A 16532-nucleotide genomic window follows, 5' to 3' on the forward strand; every position below is an offset into this window, starting at 1 on the left:
ACGAGCGCAATTCTGGATTAACGCGAAACAAGGAGTGATTTTTGGAGAATTATATTTTCGCGGAGAGGTGGGCAGGACGACGGGCGCCTGGCTTTGTGTTTGAGGCGGAGCCAGAAGGAGGGCGTTGACGTCGGTAGGCGGCTGGTGGCATTACATACTACGGAGTACGGAGTACCCCGTACGAAGTACCAGCACGCTCAAAGTGTATAGTATGCAGAGTACCGAGAACAGGGGCCTCGGCCATGCTTGGGAATTGTTGGTGACGGCTTTGCAGTGGCTGTGTCGAGTGGCGCAAGCAGTCGACATGTAAGTTCCGCCGACTCGCTCACTGGACGCATTGCAAACACATGCCAAGCTCGGTTTATAGCAGGCGCCGGGATTAGGAACTCCATGTCAAGGAGTGACGGTCTCATCATTCCCAAAGAGACATAGCAATCCACCCTCATCGTACGGAGTATTTTGGAGGGATTCCTCGTCTCGTCTTCCTTGTGCAGTTCGGCCGGCCATCTGCAACCCAAAGGCGGCCAAATGGGTCACGCTAACGCATTTGGGACGCACAGGCCAGCGGAGAGGAGAAGCTGGACATTCCGGCCAATCGCAGCGGCCCCACCAGCACATCTATCTCCGAGTGGCCGAGCTTTGCCCATGACAAATCCGATCTCCCTGCAGCTCATGGCGCCTCCTCCAAAGGCGACGCTTAAAAATTTCCCTCCTCGCCTCCTCCTCTCCTCCTCCACCTCAACCGCTCGACGGGCTTCGAGCATCCGCACATGCAACTGCCCGCATCAGACTCTTCACAGCCATGTCCAGTTTATCAGCTTGTGCGCTGCGGACAGCGAGCCGCCGAGCCGCCGCAAGCTCTTCGCCCTTGCGAAACCTGCCCCGTGCCGCCTTGGTGGCGACGCGGTCCCCGGCTCCGAAAAGGGGATATGTGACCGAGACCAGACATGACCAAGCGCGCGTGGAAACCGCCATCAAGTTGGACAAGAAAGATTTTGCGGATATCCCTCCTCCTCCGATGGGTGCACCTGCCGATGTCAAAGTCAGCCCCATGGCTGGTATGTGTGCGAAAATGCATTCCTTGAAACACGTCATTTGAAAACTCTCATTTACCGACTCATCTGGCGCTATGCAGAAGTTTTGAAACAGGCCACCGTTCTGGAAGAAGGACAACGGCCGATCTACCTAGATATGCAATCGACAACACCGGTTGACCCCCGAGTGCTCGATGCGATGATGCCGTTCTATGTCGGCGTGTATGGCAACCCGCACTCCCGCACTCATGCCTACGGCTGGGAGAGCGAAAAGGCTGTCGAGGAGGCGCGCCAACACATTGCGTCACTGATTGGTGCTGACCCCAAGGAAATCATCTTTACGTCCGGGGCCACGGAAAGCAACAACATGAGCATCAAGGGCGTGGCCCGATTTTTTGGTCGATCCGGCAGGAAGAAGCACGTTGTCACCACACAAACGGAGCACAAGTGTGTGCTTGATAGCTGCCGACATTTACAGGACGAGGGGTTCGACATCACCTATCTCCCGGTGCAGAACAATGGACTCGTCAATATGGCGGATCTAGAGGCTGCCATCAAGCCCGAGACCGCTCTCGTCAGCATCATGGCCGTCAACAACGAGATAGGCGTGATCCAGCCCATGGAGGAGATTGGCAAGTTGTGCCGCCAGAAGAAGGTCTTTTTCCACACAGACGCTGCCCAGGCCGTGGGCAAAATTCCTCTCGATGTCAACGCCATGAACATTGATTTGATGTCGATTTCCTCTCACAAGATTTACGGCCCCAAGGGTATTGGCGCTTGCTACGTGCGAAGACGGCCCAGGGTTCGATTGGACCCTATCATCACTGGTGGTGGCCAGGAACGTGGTCTCCGAAGCGGCACCCTAGCTCCCCCGCTGGTCGTAGGTTTCGGCGAGGCATGCCGCATCGCCAAGGATGAAATGGAGGTGAGTTTGGATTCCTCATGTCTGCCGTCAAACCCACGCCTTTGCTCAGCACTTTATTTTGTGATGATTTGCTCTACATGCATGGCTTTCTGAATGGCCCTTTCTGAATGGCCCGTGACACGGCCGTTCGTGTTGATTGAAGCATCCTGTCTGATTTGAGTCTGCCGTTTGGCTTTCTTTTAAATTCTTGCACAAGCTTTGCGCAATGCGGAAGACTCGTGTGAACACGGCTGACTTGCTCAAAGTACGATTCCAAGCGGATCAAAACCCTGTCGGATCGTCTTCTGAAGGGCCTCCTCTCCCTGGAACACACCTCGCAGAACGGCGACGAGCACGCCTTCTACCCTGGCTGCGTCAACGTGTCGTTTGCCTACGTGGAAGGAGAGTCCCTGCTCATGGCGCTGAAGGATATTGCGCTCTCTTCTGGCAGCGCGTGTACGTCGGCCTCGCTGGAACCCAGCTACGTCCTTCGTGCGCTCGGAAACAGCGACGAGAGCGCCCACAGCAGCATCCGATTCGGCATCGGACGGTTCACGACGGAGGCCGAGATCGATTACGTGCTCAAGGCTGTCCAGGAACGGGTCAACTTTTTGAGAGAGCTGAGCCCCTTGTGGGAGCTCGTGCAGGAGGGCGTTGATTTGAACACGATTCAGTGGAGCCAGCACTAACCAGGTCTCGGGGGGTTCGGGCCCGGGGTCCGCGTGCTTGTTTTGGACGATGCGGAGCATCACGAAATTGCGGGGATTCTTCTGGCGTTTTGGGCGAGGACACACGCACACTGCGAGGATGTACTTTGGGCGTGAGCTGCTTTTGCTTTCGCGACAGCACTGCATGTATAACACGATACCTCTTTTCTGCACAATGGATGATGCATGGGATACGGGAATGGAATGCCTCGCCGGGCATTTGTCTGTCTGTCACTAACGCCACGGGCGAGAAAGGGGGGGGGCTTCTAATGAATTCTACCTGCCTACCTACCTGTTCACATCTGCTCCGTACTTTCAGTCCGTATCACGAGCCGGCCCTGGCGAGCCGACCGCCCGATACAAAACGCCATGCTTAGCCGTCCCATCCGCCAAGTCCGGGCAAAAAACTGCACAGAGCCCACCCGGCCCAGCGAAGTGTCCACGTCGCACGCTCCACAGGCAGCAGTGCTGGTGGCGACGCGCTCTACATTGGCGCTGGTGTGATTCCGATGATGTCTGGTGCGGGTAACGAACGACGTTGCTAGAGAACAAGGTCCGCAGTGTCGCGTACCTGGGTGCTCGTGACGCACGGTCGCAAAAATCATGGGGATTCAAGCCTCGTGGCTGGTTAATTGTGGCAGGTTGCCCTTGCGGGTGGCACGCGACTGGCAAAGAAAGAGGGGGACATGAACATCATGCAGCGAATGCTAAATCACACTCGTTTTGAAGTAATCAACTGCCCTAACCAAGGTGTACCCGACCACAGCACAAAAAAAAAAAAACGCCGCAGCAATGGAGCCAAATAAAAAAAAATCGTAAATCAAGGGGGGCCAAAGAGGATCCCGTCAAAGAGCAATCCAGTCTAAAACGTTCCCCGTCTACAGCTTGCCGAATATCGACGTCATGAGGATCTTGGTGACGCGGTAGGGATCGGCGTTGGAGGCGGGCCGGCGGTCTTCAAAGTAGCCGTAGCCCTTGGCGGCCGTCTCGCGCGGGATGCGGATCGACGTGCCGCGGTTGGCGACGCCCCACGAGAAGCAGTCGATGGAGCCCGTCTCGTGGCGGCCCGTCAGGCGCTGGTCGTTGTCCTCTCCGTACTCCTTGATGCAGGCGACGTGGTGGGGCTCGAGCTTCTTGAGCGCCTCCTCGATGTGCTTCATGCCGCCCTCGACTCGCATTTCCTTGGTGGAGAAGTTGGAGTGCAGGCCGGCGCCGTTCCAGTCGCCCTTGATGGGCTTGGGGTGGAACGAGACCTTGACGCCAAAGTCCTCGGCGACTCGGGCGAGGATGAACCGCGCGGCCCAGAGCTCGTCGCCCACTGAGAAGGCACGGATCAGCATGGATGGCTTGGGAAGGCGGAAGGGCTGCACTTACTGCTGATGCCCTCGCAGGGCCCCACCTGGAATTCCCACTGCGCGGGCATGACTTCGGCATTGGTGCCCGAGATACGAATGCCGGCATCTGAAGTTGTGTTAGACGAGGCTTCCAAAAAAGACACGATTCTGGGCGGGCTGGAGGGGGGGCCTTTGCAGAGTAAGGCAGGATAATGGTCGGCTGCAGATTGCAAAGACTTACAGAGACAAGCCTTGTAGTGAGAGTCGACAATGTCACGCATGACTACCTTGCCGCTGCCGACACCGCAGTAGTAAGGGCCCTGACTGTAATCGAGACGTTAGCACCAAAAGCCGGAGACGCTCCAAAGGTCAAGGGCCAGTCGTGGGAGGGGCAAGACATACGGAGCGGGGAAACCACCGATGGGCCAGCCGAAAGGCCGGTCGTCGTGGTCCAAGAGCGTGTACTCCTGCTCAAGACCGAACCAGGGCTCGTGGTCCGCATAAGCCTCCATCACCTTGGCGCACTCGTGACGGTAGTTGTACTTGTTTGGGGTGCCATCGGCGCCCCAGCACTCGGCAAGGACAATGATGTTGGGGGATCCACGGAAAGGATCGGGGTAGACGGCGCAGGGGCGCAGATAGACGTCCGAGTTCTCGCCGGGAGCCTGCTCTGTGGAGGAGCCGTCAAAGTTCCACACGGGAAGGTCCTCTGGCTTGTACTTTTTATCGGGAAGAGTCTGTTGGAGCGCATCACGTTAGCTCGTCTGGCATCTTGTGCCTGGTCTCGCCAATACCAAGAGGGAAGCCGCGCGAGATTTGAAACGCCCGGTCCGCTGCGCTACGTCACTGCACAATGACTTGCTCGTTGGGGAGCATTTGACGGGGTGCGAGTTTGCTTGTGATGCCGTCATTGCGTGGGCCCGCGAGGCCGACGTGTTGCCGTCTTTCGCGCCTTGATTGGCTCGCAGAATCGCAGCTTGGTGGGGGGGGATGCCCATTCCAGGAGTGGATCGCCACGCACCAGCCGATACAATGGGGATTCGCACAGCCCCATTGGCGGCTGAGTTTTTTTTGGGGCCACGCAGACGAACAGAGCGCCCAGCCCCAGCCACCACCACCAGACCAGGTGCGAAATTCCACGTCCGGGTAAAATTCAGGTCGGGCGGAACAACTCGGAATCTGGCGCCACGGATTCGTGTGCAGGCCGCAACGCAGGGGGGGCGACGCAGGGGGGAGAGAGGGAAGACCGGTCCGCTTCACGAGATGGGGCGATAGAGAGCGGAGGGATATGGTAGAGTGACAGGGCTGTTTCTAGGCAGACTCACCCTGGATTTTGATCGAGTTTCACCGCGGGCGTCCACCCAGACGTACTCGGCCATGATGGAGCCCTTCTGGTCGAGCTTGAGGTATTTGTTGAGCTGGAAAGCGTCAGTTGGTCAGCAAAGATACAATCAATCCCTTGATGTCGACGGGTCGGGCAAACCGGTTTCGTACAGTCTCCGTCCTGGAGGACAAAACTTCGCGGGTAGCCTGCGCAGGCAGACATTGTTAGTTTAAGCTTAGTCCGGGTGCGTCTACTGCAGCATGCAGGGTATCCAGCGGCGGAAACAGCGGGCGGGAGCCAGATCCATCACTTACCATGATTGTGTCTGGAAAAACGTGAAGCGTTTGGAGAAGACAAGAAAAAAAAGACAGCAGTGGGTCGAAAATGCAAAGGACAGCCGAATAACAAGAAAGCTGAGATGCAATTGATGATGGGGAGGGTGGAATCAGTAATGGGAATGCTGCGTTTGGAAGTCTCGGGGCAGCGAGGGTTTTATGGTTCTCCAGCAGTGCGAGCAGCGCATTCACTATCGCGGGTCGCCGGCCGATTCGAGGCGACTCTGGGAACACGACATGCTTTCACTGCCGCACCCCTCCCCTTGACAGAGCGCTTTTTTCTGGGGGGTGGAGCCACTTTTGGGGACCTCGGAGGGGCAAATCGTCAGTTGCCGCGGGGAAGAAAAGTGACTTGCCAAGAGGTATAGATAAGAAAGGGTACATGAGTCTGGTGGCTTGATGGTTGGTTCCGGAGCTGGGCCTTGAGTGGATGCGGCGCTCCAGAAATGCCCAATTTGTCAACCATCCAGTCATTGATTCACGCCATTGGATTTCGCGTCCATGAACCGGCACAACACAGGGTTGCTGTCCTTGGGACTGGAAGCCGGGTTTCCAGGAATTCCCCCTCGAGACCAGGACATCCTTCCGCAGCGGAGTCCTGCTCCTCAAGCGACAACGGAGTCGCCCAACCACAGGGGCATCGTGTCCACCACGGTGGAGGGTCCTTGGGCACTTGGCGCTGGCGGGGCATGGTCGGTCGCAGAGGGGAGGGGGGGCGTCGCAAATGGCACTGGGATAACCCCCCCCTCCCCTGTCGTCTCGCCAACACTGACTTTTTCCAGCCTCCTTCCTTCGCTGCCCTGCTGCAGTCAGTTTCCCACTTCAGCGCCAAGCCGAGTGACGTACATCCACATCGTCGTCCGTAATTGTAAGCTTTCGGTACCAGGGCAGCAGCAGCGGCTTCGGCCGCTAGATGAGATGCTTATTGAAAAAGTGCGCACTCAGCCTGTACGGTTATCAGGGGACTTCAACTGGCTGACAGGCGGAATTTGATAAAAGTTGCAGAGATTCCGCACAGTAAGTAATCAAGCACGGACTGGTTGCTCGGGAATTTCGGAAAAGCGGTCGGCTCGAATTTTCAGCGGCCGGATTTGGAAATCATTTTGCTGTCTGTTCGATGTGCAGGGTCGCACGGCAGGCATGGATCGCCTTTCGAGGTTTGTTTGTTACATGACAGGGTGTTGCCTGCGAGCGACTCTGCTTGTATCATCCCTATCCCTGCCTAGGTATGTACCTTACCTTAGGTAGTCGGGCGGGGTCCAGAGACAGAATAGCCGTGCATGGACCAAGGACGGATGGCACGGAGAATCGAACCAGTGCCGAAATGAACCAGGCATTCATTACCTTGATTCAGCACGACTGGCTTCCCAGTCGGAAGAAGGCGCAGAAGCAGCCAATGAGCGCTTTATTAAAACCGTCGTGATGCCACGCTTTAACCTTCAGTTGCTGTCGGGATGGGGCGCGCTTTCCCTTGCAAATCAAAATCAAATGACAAATGGGAGTGGGAGTGGCGAAGCTTGACTGACGAGCGGGCAGGTGCGCCACCAGTTGAGGCTGTGTGCGTGCTGTTTTGGGATCAAGTGCTCCAGTGCAGAGTACAGGCCATCGTTGGTCATCGCTCTGTACGGAGTACGGAGTACCCCGTAGAACGTCTAGGTCTTTGATGAACGATCCCTCATCCAGCCCAATTCTGGGGATGGTAAAACACGTCGTTTGGATCTGGGCAGTGGGCTGATGAACCACTTTATTCTCCGGCCGTGAGACCCCAGGTCGGCCGTCAAAAAAATCCGGGGGCGAAACCCAAGATTCATTTCTCAATACGACACTACCTGTGCGTAGAAGCTCCCTCTGTGGTTTCTTAATACCACCCAGCTATCAAAAGAGACTGTCAAGTACGGAGTAGCCCAGGTGCGCCGCAGCCCGGTGCCTGTTCCAAGAACGCATTGAAACGTTCCAAATTGCCCGCCTGCAGTCTGTACGCTACGCCCGCAAGTCATGCGGGATTTCCGTCGTCTCGGCCGCTCCACTCCAACCACCTCTCAACCACTCCTTGGAGCCAAGTCCTTGGGGAAAAAAACAGATGGCTCTTATCGTCGAGACCTGATTGGACAGTAAATGCGCATCTGAGGTGTTACGCCTCCTGGTGAGCAAGTCCCCCCAATTGACCAGTCAAAAGACAAGGCAGGCAATAAGGCATGGCCATGGGCTTTGTCCGAAGTCGCTCACCCGCTGCAGCGTAGCGTGTTGGTGCGAGTACGGAGCATGGGTCCTCGGAGCTTCGCGGGTTGTCAAGGCGGGAATTTGCGTCGCACCAGGGGGTCTTCCGATCAGACGTACCGTGTGCGATGTGTACGTACGGAGTACAGCCGTTTCTGCCAATCTTGCCTCATCTTCACAAAGGGCGCTTTTGCAGCTTGATCCCCCAATTGCGGGATATATGATACGGAGTATTCGTTTCAGACAGACCTGCATGATCTTGCGCCTCTCAAAGCACTGTCGCTTTTTGTCTTTCTGCAAAGGCCCAGTCAATTATCCGGCTTGGGGGAGTCGACGCCAGACGGACGGTACACTGGTAGAAACCAGGTGGGATTTTGCGACGCCTTTTCCTTCGGGTTCGCCGCGTACCGCCGTCGCGTACCTCCGCACCAACCACGATGAACAGGTTACCGGTGCCGGTGCATGGTACTCGAGTGTACACTGTACGCAAGACACCTCCCAACACTTCCAGAGACGGCTGATGATATGCCGCGTCTTTATTCGCCCCGTACCACAAGACGTGTTCAGGTCAAGTCAAGCTCAGAGCTCTTGGCGCCATTGATCTGCATTCGGTGCTTCAAATTCAATCCGCCCACCCCGGGAGGCAACTGGGCAGCTAGAGTATTGACATCCCGCAGTCGACGGAGTGCCGGACTACCGGAACACGGGGGGGGCTTGCTTTCGAGTCGTCCAGATTACCACATGAAATGACGTGAGCCGATTCATTCCCAGCACGGTCAATAATGCGCGAATCAACAGGCCAGGCCGCACCCGACGCAGCTTCCGAGTACGAGGTTGAGCATTTGCCGCCGCGCCCGGCCGGGACAATTGCCGTTTTTTTGCGCTTCGGCCTGACCTTTTTTTTTTTTTTGTAAGTTCTTGCCGGGCCGACATTACATCCCCCTATTCGTCTGCAGAGAGCACTGGTATTTGAGGGTCGGCAAGCAACTTGGTACTGGTACAGACAGTCTACCGCTTTCCGCGACCATCTGTTCTGCTGTATTTCCGGCAGGAGCAGCCGATCTGGACGTGCAGCTGGGGCTGATCAGGTGATTCCATGTCCCGCCCCGGGCCGTCGGATCTACTCTACCGCCGCCTGAAGGTGCAAAACGTGGGTGAGGGTGTCTCCATATCTGCATCCCATCTGAAGGTGGCAAGGCAGGCGAGACGTCGGGTGCTGATCCTCGGCGCCTCCGACTGCTGCCGCCTTACACGCAGGTACCTGGTCGTTCCGATGATCGGATTACAATACACACAATGCCAGCCTGAGATGCCGGTTCTACCTCCAACCCTCCAGGCCAACCACAGCTCTCACCCGACCCTTTCCTAGATGCCACGTCTCCCAGCGTATCCATCTGCAGACGCATCCAGTCCTGCATGTTGGCCACAAGGCCACTGCATGTCTCCCGTCAAAGCGACAGTCTTTGTCAAAGCACGTTCGTGCTCCCCCCCCCCTGGACTTCCCCCACCTCTACGGCTTCAGTACCGACTCCAGAGGGACTGCCCAGTACCAACTAGCCACGCCCATTGCCCCCACGCTCATGATCGATGCCATGAGAAAGTTGACATCATTGTTGTCCAGAAGATCCCAGCCGCTTTCTACCACCCTGGAGGGTAGTTGGTCCCCGAAGCTTGGCCTGCGGTGCTTGTTCCCGGGATTGCTCTTGCCCACGACCTCGTCTTGGCCAACGGCAGCCGATCCATTCTTCTGCTCAGGCCCATCCACGCCTGCATCAGGGACCGTCCGCGCTGCAGCCGGTGCAGCCGTTGGCCTGACAGCTGCAGAGACAAGGACACGGTTCCCCCCCTCACCCTCGACGATCTTGCCGGATCTCACGTCACGGACTGACCGCTGGAACACGGCTCCCAAGAAGCTGTCCAGGACGCTGCCCAACGCGCCCCAGAGCACCATGCCGCCCATAAACAACCGCCTCTGAGCTAGGGTCCACGGCGCACCGCCCCCCAGCGTCGGCGCAGACGCCGCCGTGCACGTGGGCAAGAAGACCATGGAAGCGGCCACTATGATCATGGACCCAAATAAGCCAGCCGCCAGCCCCAGCAGCGTGACGCCCCCGTTCGTGCCCCTGGGAACTTTTCGCAGCGTGAGGGATGTGATGAGCCGTGGCTCGCTGTTGGACAAGATGCCCAGCTCGGAGCTGAACGTGTCTGCGGCCACAGCGGCATAGTTGGCAATGATGCCGACGACTAGCAGGTCGCCGCCCCAGGAGAAGCAGATGCTGTTTTCCGGGTTCGGGCTGCTGGGATCGGCGTACGCGGCGGCTCTGGATCGAAGCTGGTACCCGTGGGCAACCGTGAGAATCGATGCCATCAATGAGTTGGCCAACACTAGACACGGTTCGGTCAGTCTAAACCATTGCGAGGAAATGCGCTGGCGTGGAGTTGAGCACGTGCCTTGGACGTGAGTGCGAGGTCCCTCGCCCCCGGGACTGCCTTTGGAATGCATCGTCAAGGTCGCTTTGACATTTTGCTTGATCTGCCCATCGAGTCAGCACCCATTGCTCTCCCGTCAGCCAAAGTGCCGAGTAATGAATGTGCCGCCCAGACTTTCGTACATGAGTCGCACGTGTTCCTGCCAGGAAAAAGACGCAGAGCAAGGCAAAGGGCAGGTTCCAGGGATGGTACGCATGTGCGGCGGCCGTCAGCGTCGCGGCGAAGAGGCCCGCGGGCGTGAGGGAGTTTTTCGACCAAGCCCGGAAGACGAGCACGAGGGTCAGCGGTATCGCGACAATGGGCTTCATCGCGAGAGGTTGATGGAGGCTGTGATGCCGCGCTGTCGGCTGGGCGTGTTGCGAGGACCCAAGGTTGCAGCTGTGGAAGTGCTCGGCCAATCGCAATCACGCCGGCTGGGTTGCCATGGTGGAGAAGGGCTTCGGCGCCTACGGAGCGAGCTCTATAAGAATCAAATGCATGTGGCTATAGACACGATCAAGCTGGTAAGCCTGTAATATCTGTGTAGCTCTGATCCGGAGCTAAGAGAAATGTCAGACGCGAGGATAATGATAAAAGGAACGAAATATCCAGATCTTCCTCTTGAACAGAGGACCTTCTCTGCCTGACATGTGAGGCTGCAACATGAATCCATGCAGCGGGCTAGCAAACGGCTCGGTTACATAGCCCGGGCCTTGAAAGACAGCTTGCTGCCCTAGAAGGGTGACGCCACACCACGTGCGGCTCTACCGCGCATCTTATACACTGTGACAAGGGCATACCGTTGTACCCTCGGTTCTATTAGCTATGTACATCATCAATTGCATCGCCGAGCTAATTCCCTTGGCTAAGCAGGCTCCCGTTGCCCGAGGGCTCTTAGTGCCACGATGATGTAAATCGCCGTTTGAGGGTTATCTGTCTGCATCACGGCCGGGCCTGTTGACGGCGGCAGAATGAGGGCATCCAGGCCCTCGACCTCATTGGGCACGTTGTGAACAGCCTCGGAGGCGCGCTCAGCTTATCCTTGGTATTAGCAATCTTATCCAGCGAAACAGTTGAGCATCAGGCGATTCAAAACGAAATTCTAAAGAAGAAGCAAAAAAATCCCTACGTAATTATACATCAATCACAGCGTGCAAAGAAACTGCTGCAAACACCCCATCCGTACACTTGCTTACGCATCAATCGTGGCGTGCAAAGAAATCGCCGCAGATAGCCATCCGTCGCGTTCACGCATTAATCATGGCGTAGTAGTCGACAGCTGGAGCTTCCTGGCCCAGCTCCGTCGCCCTGCGCCGGGACAGACAACTCGAGCCGTAGGCCTGCGTAAGCCGGTCGGCAATCGCCTCTGTGATGGTGAGAGCAGGCACCAGATTAGGTCGCAGAATCTCCGTCATGACTTGCGCCCACTTCCACGGCTCAGAAGTGCCCCCGGGGAGGCTGTTGAAATACTCCCAGCCCATGATGCCTCCGATCTGGCCGTACCTCTTGCGCAACGACACGACGGTAGCGTTCAGCTGGGTGTAGGGAATGTACCCGCGCCCGTTTCTCGGCGAAGTGAGCTGGCCGGCCACGACTCGCGAGGCCTGGAAGCCGTTTGACACAATCTTGTCGTAGCCCGTCGGGCTGTCCATGCTGCCGAAGCCGCTGTAGAACTGGGCATTGTAGAAGTCAATCTTGGACCCCATGCGCGAATCCAGCGTCTTGTAGTTGAAGCCGCTCAGGTTCGCGCCGTTGCTGAGGGCGGAAGCCACCGGCGCCAGGGAGACGATGAAGCCGGCGCCAAAGTCGGCGCGCAGCCGCTCAATCAGCCGCTCAATGCCGGCCTGGCTCATGGCCTGCTCGACGTCCATGTCCAGCCCGTCGAGCGCGAACCTGCGAATCACGTCGCACAGCTGGCCGTAGTACTTGGCGAAAGTGGCCGGGTTGCCGTCCAGCGTGCCGTTGCCGAAGGATCCGCGCGCGGCGCCGCCAACCATGCCCATTACCTTGACGCCGGCGCTCTTGAGGACCTGCGTCTCATTCCAGAGGGTGTAGAAGCGCGGATCGGAGGGCGGGTAGTCGTTGAGGTGTATCCGGCCGTTTTCGTTGACGTGAAGGGAGCAGACGATGAGGTGGGTTAGCGCGATGCCCTTTTCGTTGACGAGGGGAAGCATGGAGATTGGGTTGCCGTTGGAGTCGTGCGTGGTTTGGAAGTAGACGATTAGCCGGGGTAGTTGGCTGATTGCTCGGACGGCTTGTGTGACGGGCGAGGCCAGGCAAAGAGCGGCCAGGCCAGCGGCCAGGAATGAAGATGCGAAGCGCATGGCGTACAGCCGAGCCGCGTGTTGCAAGAGACCGATCCCGAAAAGATGCTAGAGTGCTTGGGTAGACATATAATTCCGTCTCTTGCAGGACTTGGCGACGGCCGATGAGGAAAGTTTACCGTCCTCTCCGACAATAGATAACCGTCGACGAGAACTGCGTTCTCACCTCAAGAGACGGACGATACATTGCCGACATGCCATGGCTTTATTCACCCCGTTGAAGCAGTCATCTAAGCCTCCAGATGAGAGCCACGCGGATCCACGGCACTGAACCAGAGAAAGCAGTTGCCCTTTTTGCGCACCTATGGGATGTCACGTATCTATCATGAACGGTTGCTGGGAACATCGGCGCAGCGGCACCGGCGCACCGGGCCCCGTCCCTGACAGCTGATCTGGCGAGCGTTTCGTTAACTGGGGGCTTGTGCATGACGGACAAGGGTCCCCGGGAAGCCAACCAAGACGCTGGCCACGTCCCAAAGGAGAAGCTCGGAGCAAGCCTTACCTGTGCCATACCGTGAGTCTGACTCTGTGTCAGTGACAGCGGAGATTGCCCAAGCCACGTGAGTTGGGCCGGGCAGCGATGCCCAGCCTGGGCGCTGCAACTGACCACCAACTACGCCGTGCGCCCTACCATGACTTGATCCCTCTTGCCCGGTCTGGAAACATGCCGCACAGGTCAGATGCTGAAGCTGCCCGCGTGCCTGCTCAGTCATGACTCTGGGGCCTCTTGGCGGCGCTGCTCTTTGTGTGCCTGGATTGGAAACGATAGTTGCTGCTGTATCCATACGGCGCAACCTGCCGGATGTTGACTAGCGGCGGCCCGGTGATGTGGTCTGGGCCTAGGCTGCCGCGGGCGATGGGGTCTTTGACACGGCGCGCGGATCTGTTTGCGAGCACGCTGCTTGGTGTTGGCTGCGCGTGGAAAGTCGCTCGTCGCAGAGGATGACGGGAGTTTGTGAGGATTCAAGTGGCTGCCTGCAGGGCTAGGTCGCAAGGCCCTCTAGGGTCCGTGCTATGTAAACCCCGATTGGGGGAGTCGTGCTAGTCTTATCCCGGATATCGCTATTGGTGGCGAGTGCCAAGGAACCGGTCGCGGCTTCCTTCCCCTTAGGTACTCCGTACCTAAGACAGGTACGTGGGCGGTGAGCAGTCGCTTGCGCCGCACCTGCCTGCTCTGCTGCATTGACGACTGACTGACCGGCCGACGACAACCAATTCTGACGCCTGCACCTTGCAAAATGCACTAAACTGGTTGATTGGAGAAATTAACCCAGATGTTGAAGTTGTTAGAATCGTCTTGTTTCTCCGAAATTCCCAAATCTGTCATTCATTGTGGCTGCGCCCTAGCCGTGATGCAAGGCATGGATACTCTCCCATTGCCTTCTGGCTTGTGCAACACAGCCCGGGTAAGTATGTATGTACCTAAGCTGAGTGGTCGCTTGGACCTGTTCCTCGTTGACAGACATCATACGTCAGGAACCCTCCCGATATAGTACTTGAACATGGCGTAATACATGGATGATGGCGCACTGGTACAGGTGCTGGCACGGCGGCGGCGAGCATTTCTTGAAATGCTGCGGCATGAACGGGGCATCAAAGCCAGCCAGCAGCACCTTGGCCAACATTGGCGTCCAGTAGTAGCGGCAACACCAGGAATAACATTCAATACCGAGGCAATTGTTGGCAACAAGCTGGAAGTCTTTGATTTCGTCCAACATCAGTGGGCATTTACCGGATGCGTGGATGAAGCCATGAAGAACGTAGTGCCGGCCATTTTCCCGCTTCAACTGCTAGGAGCCAGATTTGCAAGCGGATGGCTGAATGTAATAACCGCCGGATAAATGCCCCTTTGTGCCAGGTCTATTTCCATACATGCCACCGAGGCTCGTTTTATATATTAAACTCATGTTTCATCTGACGTGCCAGTTTCACACTCGATGGATTATCTAGAACACATTTGGCTGTGGGATCCTCTCCGCTAGATTATTGCGGCTAATATGCATTGTATATCAAGTACGCCAACGGTCTTCCGCTGTCCTTGAAGAAGAAAGACGAGAAGCTGGAGCACATCATTTCTACTGCAGGTTCTTGCTTGAAGGCGCTCCTTCATCTGTGCTCTCTACCGTCTTGATTCCAACATTCCTCATTCCGTTTCCCACGCTCATCTCTTGACCCTCCTCACCTTTTCCGCCTATCCTTCTTTCCCTCGTATGTGCTGACAGGCTCCTTTTCGGGAATTGAAGCATTCCTTAAAGACCTCGGCCGCTCCTCTTTTACCTCTCTTGGTTGAGGGCCTTGCTAATTTCTTGGACAGATACATTTGAATTTTCCCGCTTCATTCCTTCGGCCGGAAATTCGTCCATTCCTTTTCTCAGCAACTCGAAGCAGCTCCAGTCCCCGACATGGTTTCTTTCCAACTTCCCGTGCTGGGGCTGGTGCTGGTCATGGCCCTGGCGCCCCTCGGTCTCGCAGGCGTACGTCCCGCGCGGAACGCTCACTCTCCTCCAGACCATCACAAGTCCAACCTGCCGAGCCCCAAGTTTGTCGGGCTGGGCACCCGCTACGGCGCCCACTGCCGCGAAGAGGACTGCTGGCAGACCGGCGCCTGCAGCTTCGTCAACTACACGCTTCCTGCCACCGTCGAGGGAAGCACCTGCGTGTCCGAGGACATCTGGAACAACGGCGGGCACTGCGGCGGCTGCATTTCCGTCTCGTACCAGGGCAGGACCATCACCGTCATGGTGAGGAGCACCCAAAAAAAACGGACCCGACCCCGTCGTCGCGTCGACGCACTGACAAAACACGCAGGTCACCAACCTGACGGGCGGGAAATCGACCCATCTCGACATGGCGCCCGCGACTTGGGCCAAGCTCACAAACGGCTATCACGGCGGCGGCGTCGACGGCATAGAGTGGCGCTGGGTGCGCTGCCCTCTAGACGAGTCTGTACCGCTGGCCATCCACATGCACGCCGGGTCGTCGAAGCAGTGGTTCGCGGCGACGGTGGAAAACGCCACGCTGCGGACCGCGTCGCTCGATGTTAGCGCGGACGGCGGGAAGACCTGGCGGAGGGCGGTGAGGGAGATGTTCAACATGTATGTGCTTCGCGATGCGCTCCCGGACGACGTCGACCGGGCGTGGGTCCGGGTAACGAGCATCTCGGGATCGCAGGTTACTGTTCCGGATGTGGTTGTCGACGGGGGCCACATTACGCAGGCTGCGGCGAATTACTAGGGCTGCGACATGGCTCTACCACGTAGATGCATCGAAGGGGAATTTCAAAAGGGCGGCGACTGAAGGAATGGCAGCAGATGGCTGCAGCGGGTAAAAAACCGAAACAGGGTAAACGTTTGATACGTTTCACGTAGATTTGTACCCATGCGGGGGGCGGCTTGTGGTCCGTCTTGTTCACGTACAGAAACGAAAATAAAATTCAAATCCCTGCATCTGCCGTGGGCATGTATCTAGTTGTGTTGCTTAAAGTCTGCGTTCTGCATTTAGCCTCTTGGGCAGCTCGGCAGGCGAATTCTTGGGCGGTCGGTGTAGTTGGGGGCTCTTTGCCAACCGAGCTGAGGGAGGGAAATCAAACAGTCCGACCAAAAAAAGCCCCTAAAAAGGCCGCCAAAGAATCCCGCCTCCGATCTCAGAAGGAGGCTAAAAGCAGAACACAGGGCTCTGAGAGAAGTAAGTGGACGGTTGATCGACGGTCAGGGGGTTTTGATTGGCTGCTTGCTGCCAGAGTCAGTCGTGTATGGCATGTTGACGCCTGCGGGATGAGCATTTCCGGCTTGGGGTAGGCTGGAGAGATTGCCCTGGGACCAGCAGTCTCGTCGGATTGCGAGGTGCCGCGACTATGGCTAGGCCCGAGGCATCGCGAGAGTCCT

At 57.2% G+C, this 16532-nt stretch overlaps 6 protein-coding genes across 6 annotated transcripts; 2 read left to right on the forward strand and 4 right to left on the reverse strand.

The window, feature by feature from the left end:
• Positions 1 to 802: 802 nt before the first annotated feature.
• Positions 803 to 2627, forward strand: UV8b_04546 (uncharacterized protein; the record flags this gene model as incomplete). The annotated part of the gene is made up of 3 exons (XM_043142044.1): positions 803 to 1058; positions 1136 to 1959; positions 2205 to 2627. 3 exons carry the CDS (start codon positions 803 to 805, stop codon positions 2625 to 2627), a joined length of 1503 nt encoding a protein of 500 aa, XP_042997978.1.
• A 314-nt stretch (positions 2628 to 2941) lies between these two features.
• UV8b_04547 (uncharacterized protein) lies at positions 2942 to 3250 on the reverse strand (the record flags this gene model as incomplete). Its single annotated transcript, XM_043142045.1, has 2 exons — positions 2942 to 3129; positions 3217 to 3250. The coding sequence occupies 2 exons, from the start codon at positions 3248 to 3250 to the stop codon at positions 2942 to 2944; spliced, it is 222 nt and encodes a 73-aa protein (XP_042997979.1).
• A 273-nt stretch (positions 3251 to 3523) lies between these two features.
• On the reverse strand, positions 3524 to 5620 carry UV8b_04548 (uncharacterized protein; the record flags this gene model as incomplete). The annotated part of the gene is made up of 7 exons (XM_043142046.1): positions 3524 to 3963; positions 4020 to 4106; positions 4221 to 4303; positions 4382 to 4716; positions 5305 to 5397; positions 5474 to 5509; positions 5618 to 5620. The coding sequence occupies 7 exons, from the start codon at positions 5618 to 5620 to the stop codon at positions 3524 to 3526; spliced, it is 1077 nt and encodes a 358-aa protein (XP_042997980.1).
• A 3745-nt stretch (positions 5621 to 9365) lies between these two features.
• UV8b_04549 (uncharacterized protein) lies at positions 9366 to 10653 on the reverse strand (the record flags this gene model as incomplete). Its single annotated transcript, XM_043142047.1, has 3 exons — positions 9366 to 10240; positions 10307 to 10388; positions 10468 to 10653. 3 exons carry the CDS (start codon positions 10651 to 10653, stop codon positions 9366 to 9368), a joined length of 1143 nt encoding a protein of 380 aa, XP_042997981.1.
• A 918-nt stretch (positions 10654 to 11571) lies between these two features.
• On the reverse strand, positions 11572 to 12648 carry UV8b_04550 (uncharacterized protein; the record flags this gene model as incomplete). Its single annotated transcript, XM_043142048.1, has 1 exon — positions 11572 to 12648. The coding sequence occupies one exon, from the start codon at positions 12646 to 12648 to the stop codon at positions 11572 to 11574; it is 1077 nt and encodes a 358-aa protein (XP_042997982.1).
• A 2402-nt stretch (positions 12649 to 15050) lies between these two features.
• On the forward strand, positions 15051 to 15882 carry UV8b_04551 (uncharacterized protein; the record flags this gene model as incomplete). The annotated part of the gene is made up of 2 exons (XM_043142049.1): positions 15051 to 15389; positions 15457 to 15882. The coding sequence occupies 2 exons, from the start codon at positions 15051 to 15053 to the stop codon at positions 15880 to 15882; spliced, it is 765 nt and encodes a 254-aa protein (XP_042997983.1).
• Between the last annotated feature and the right edge of the window lie 650 nt (positions 15883 to 16532).

This window comes from Ustilaginoidea virens, chromosome 4 (assembly GCF_000687475.1).
Source record: "Ustilaginoidea virens chromosome 4, complete sequence".
Lineage (NCBI taxonomy): Eukaryota > Fungi > Ascomycota > Sordariomycetes > Hypocreales > Clavicipitaceae > Ustilaginoidea > Ustilaginoidea virens.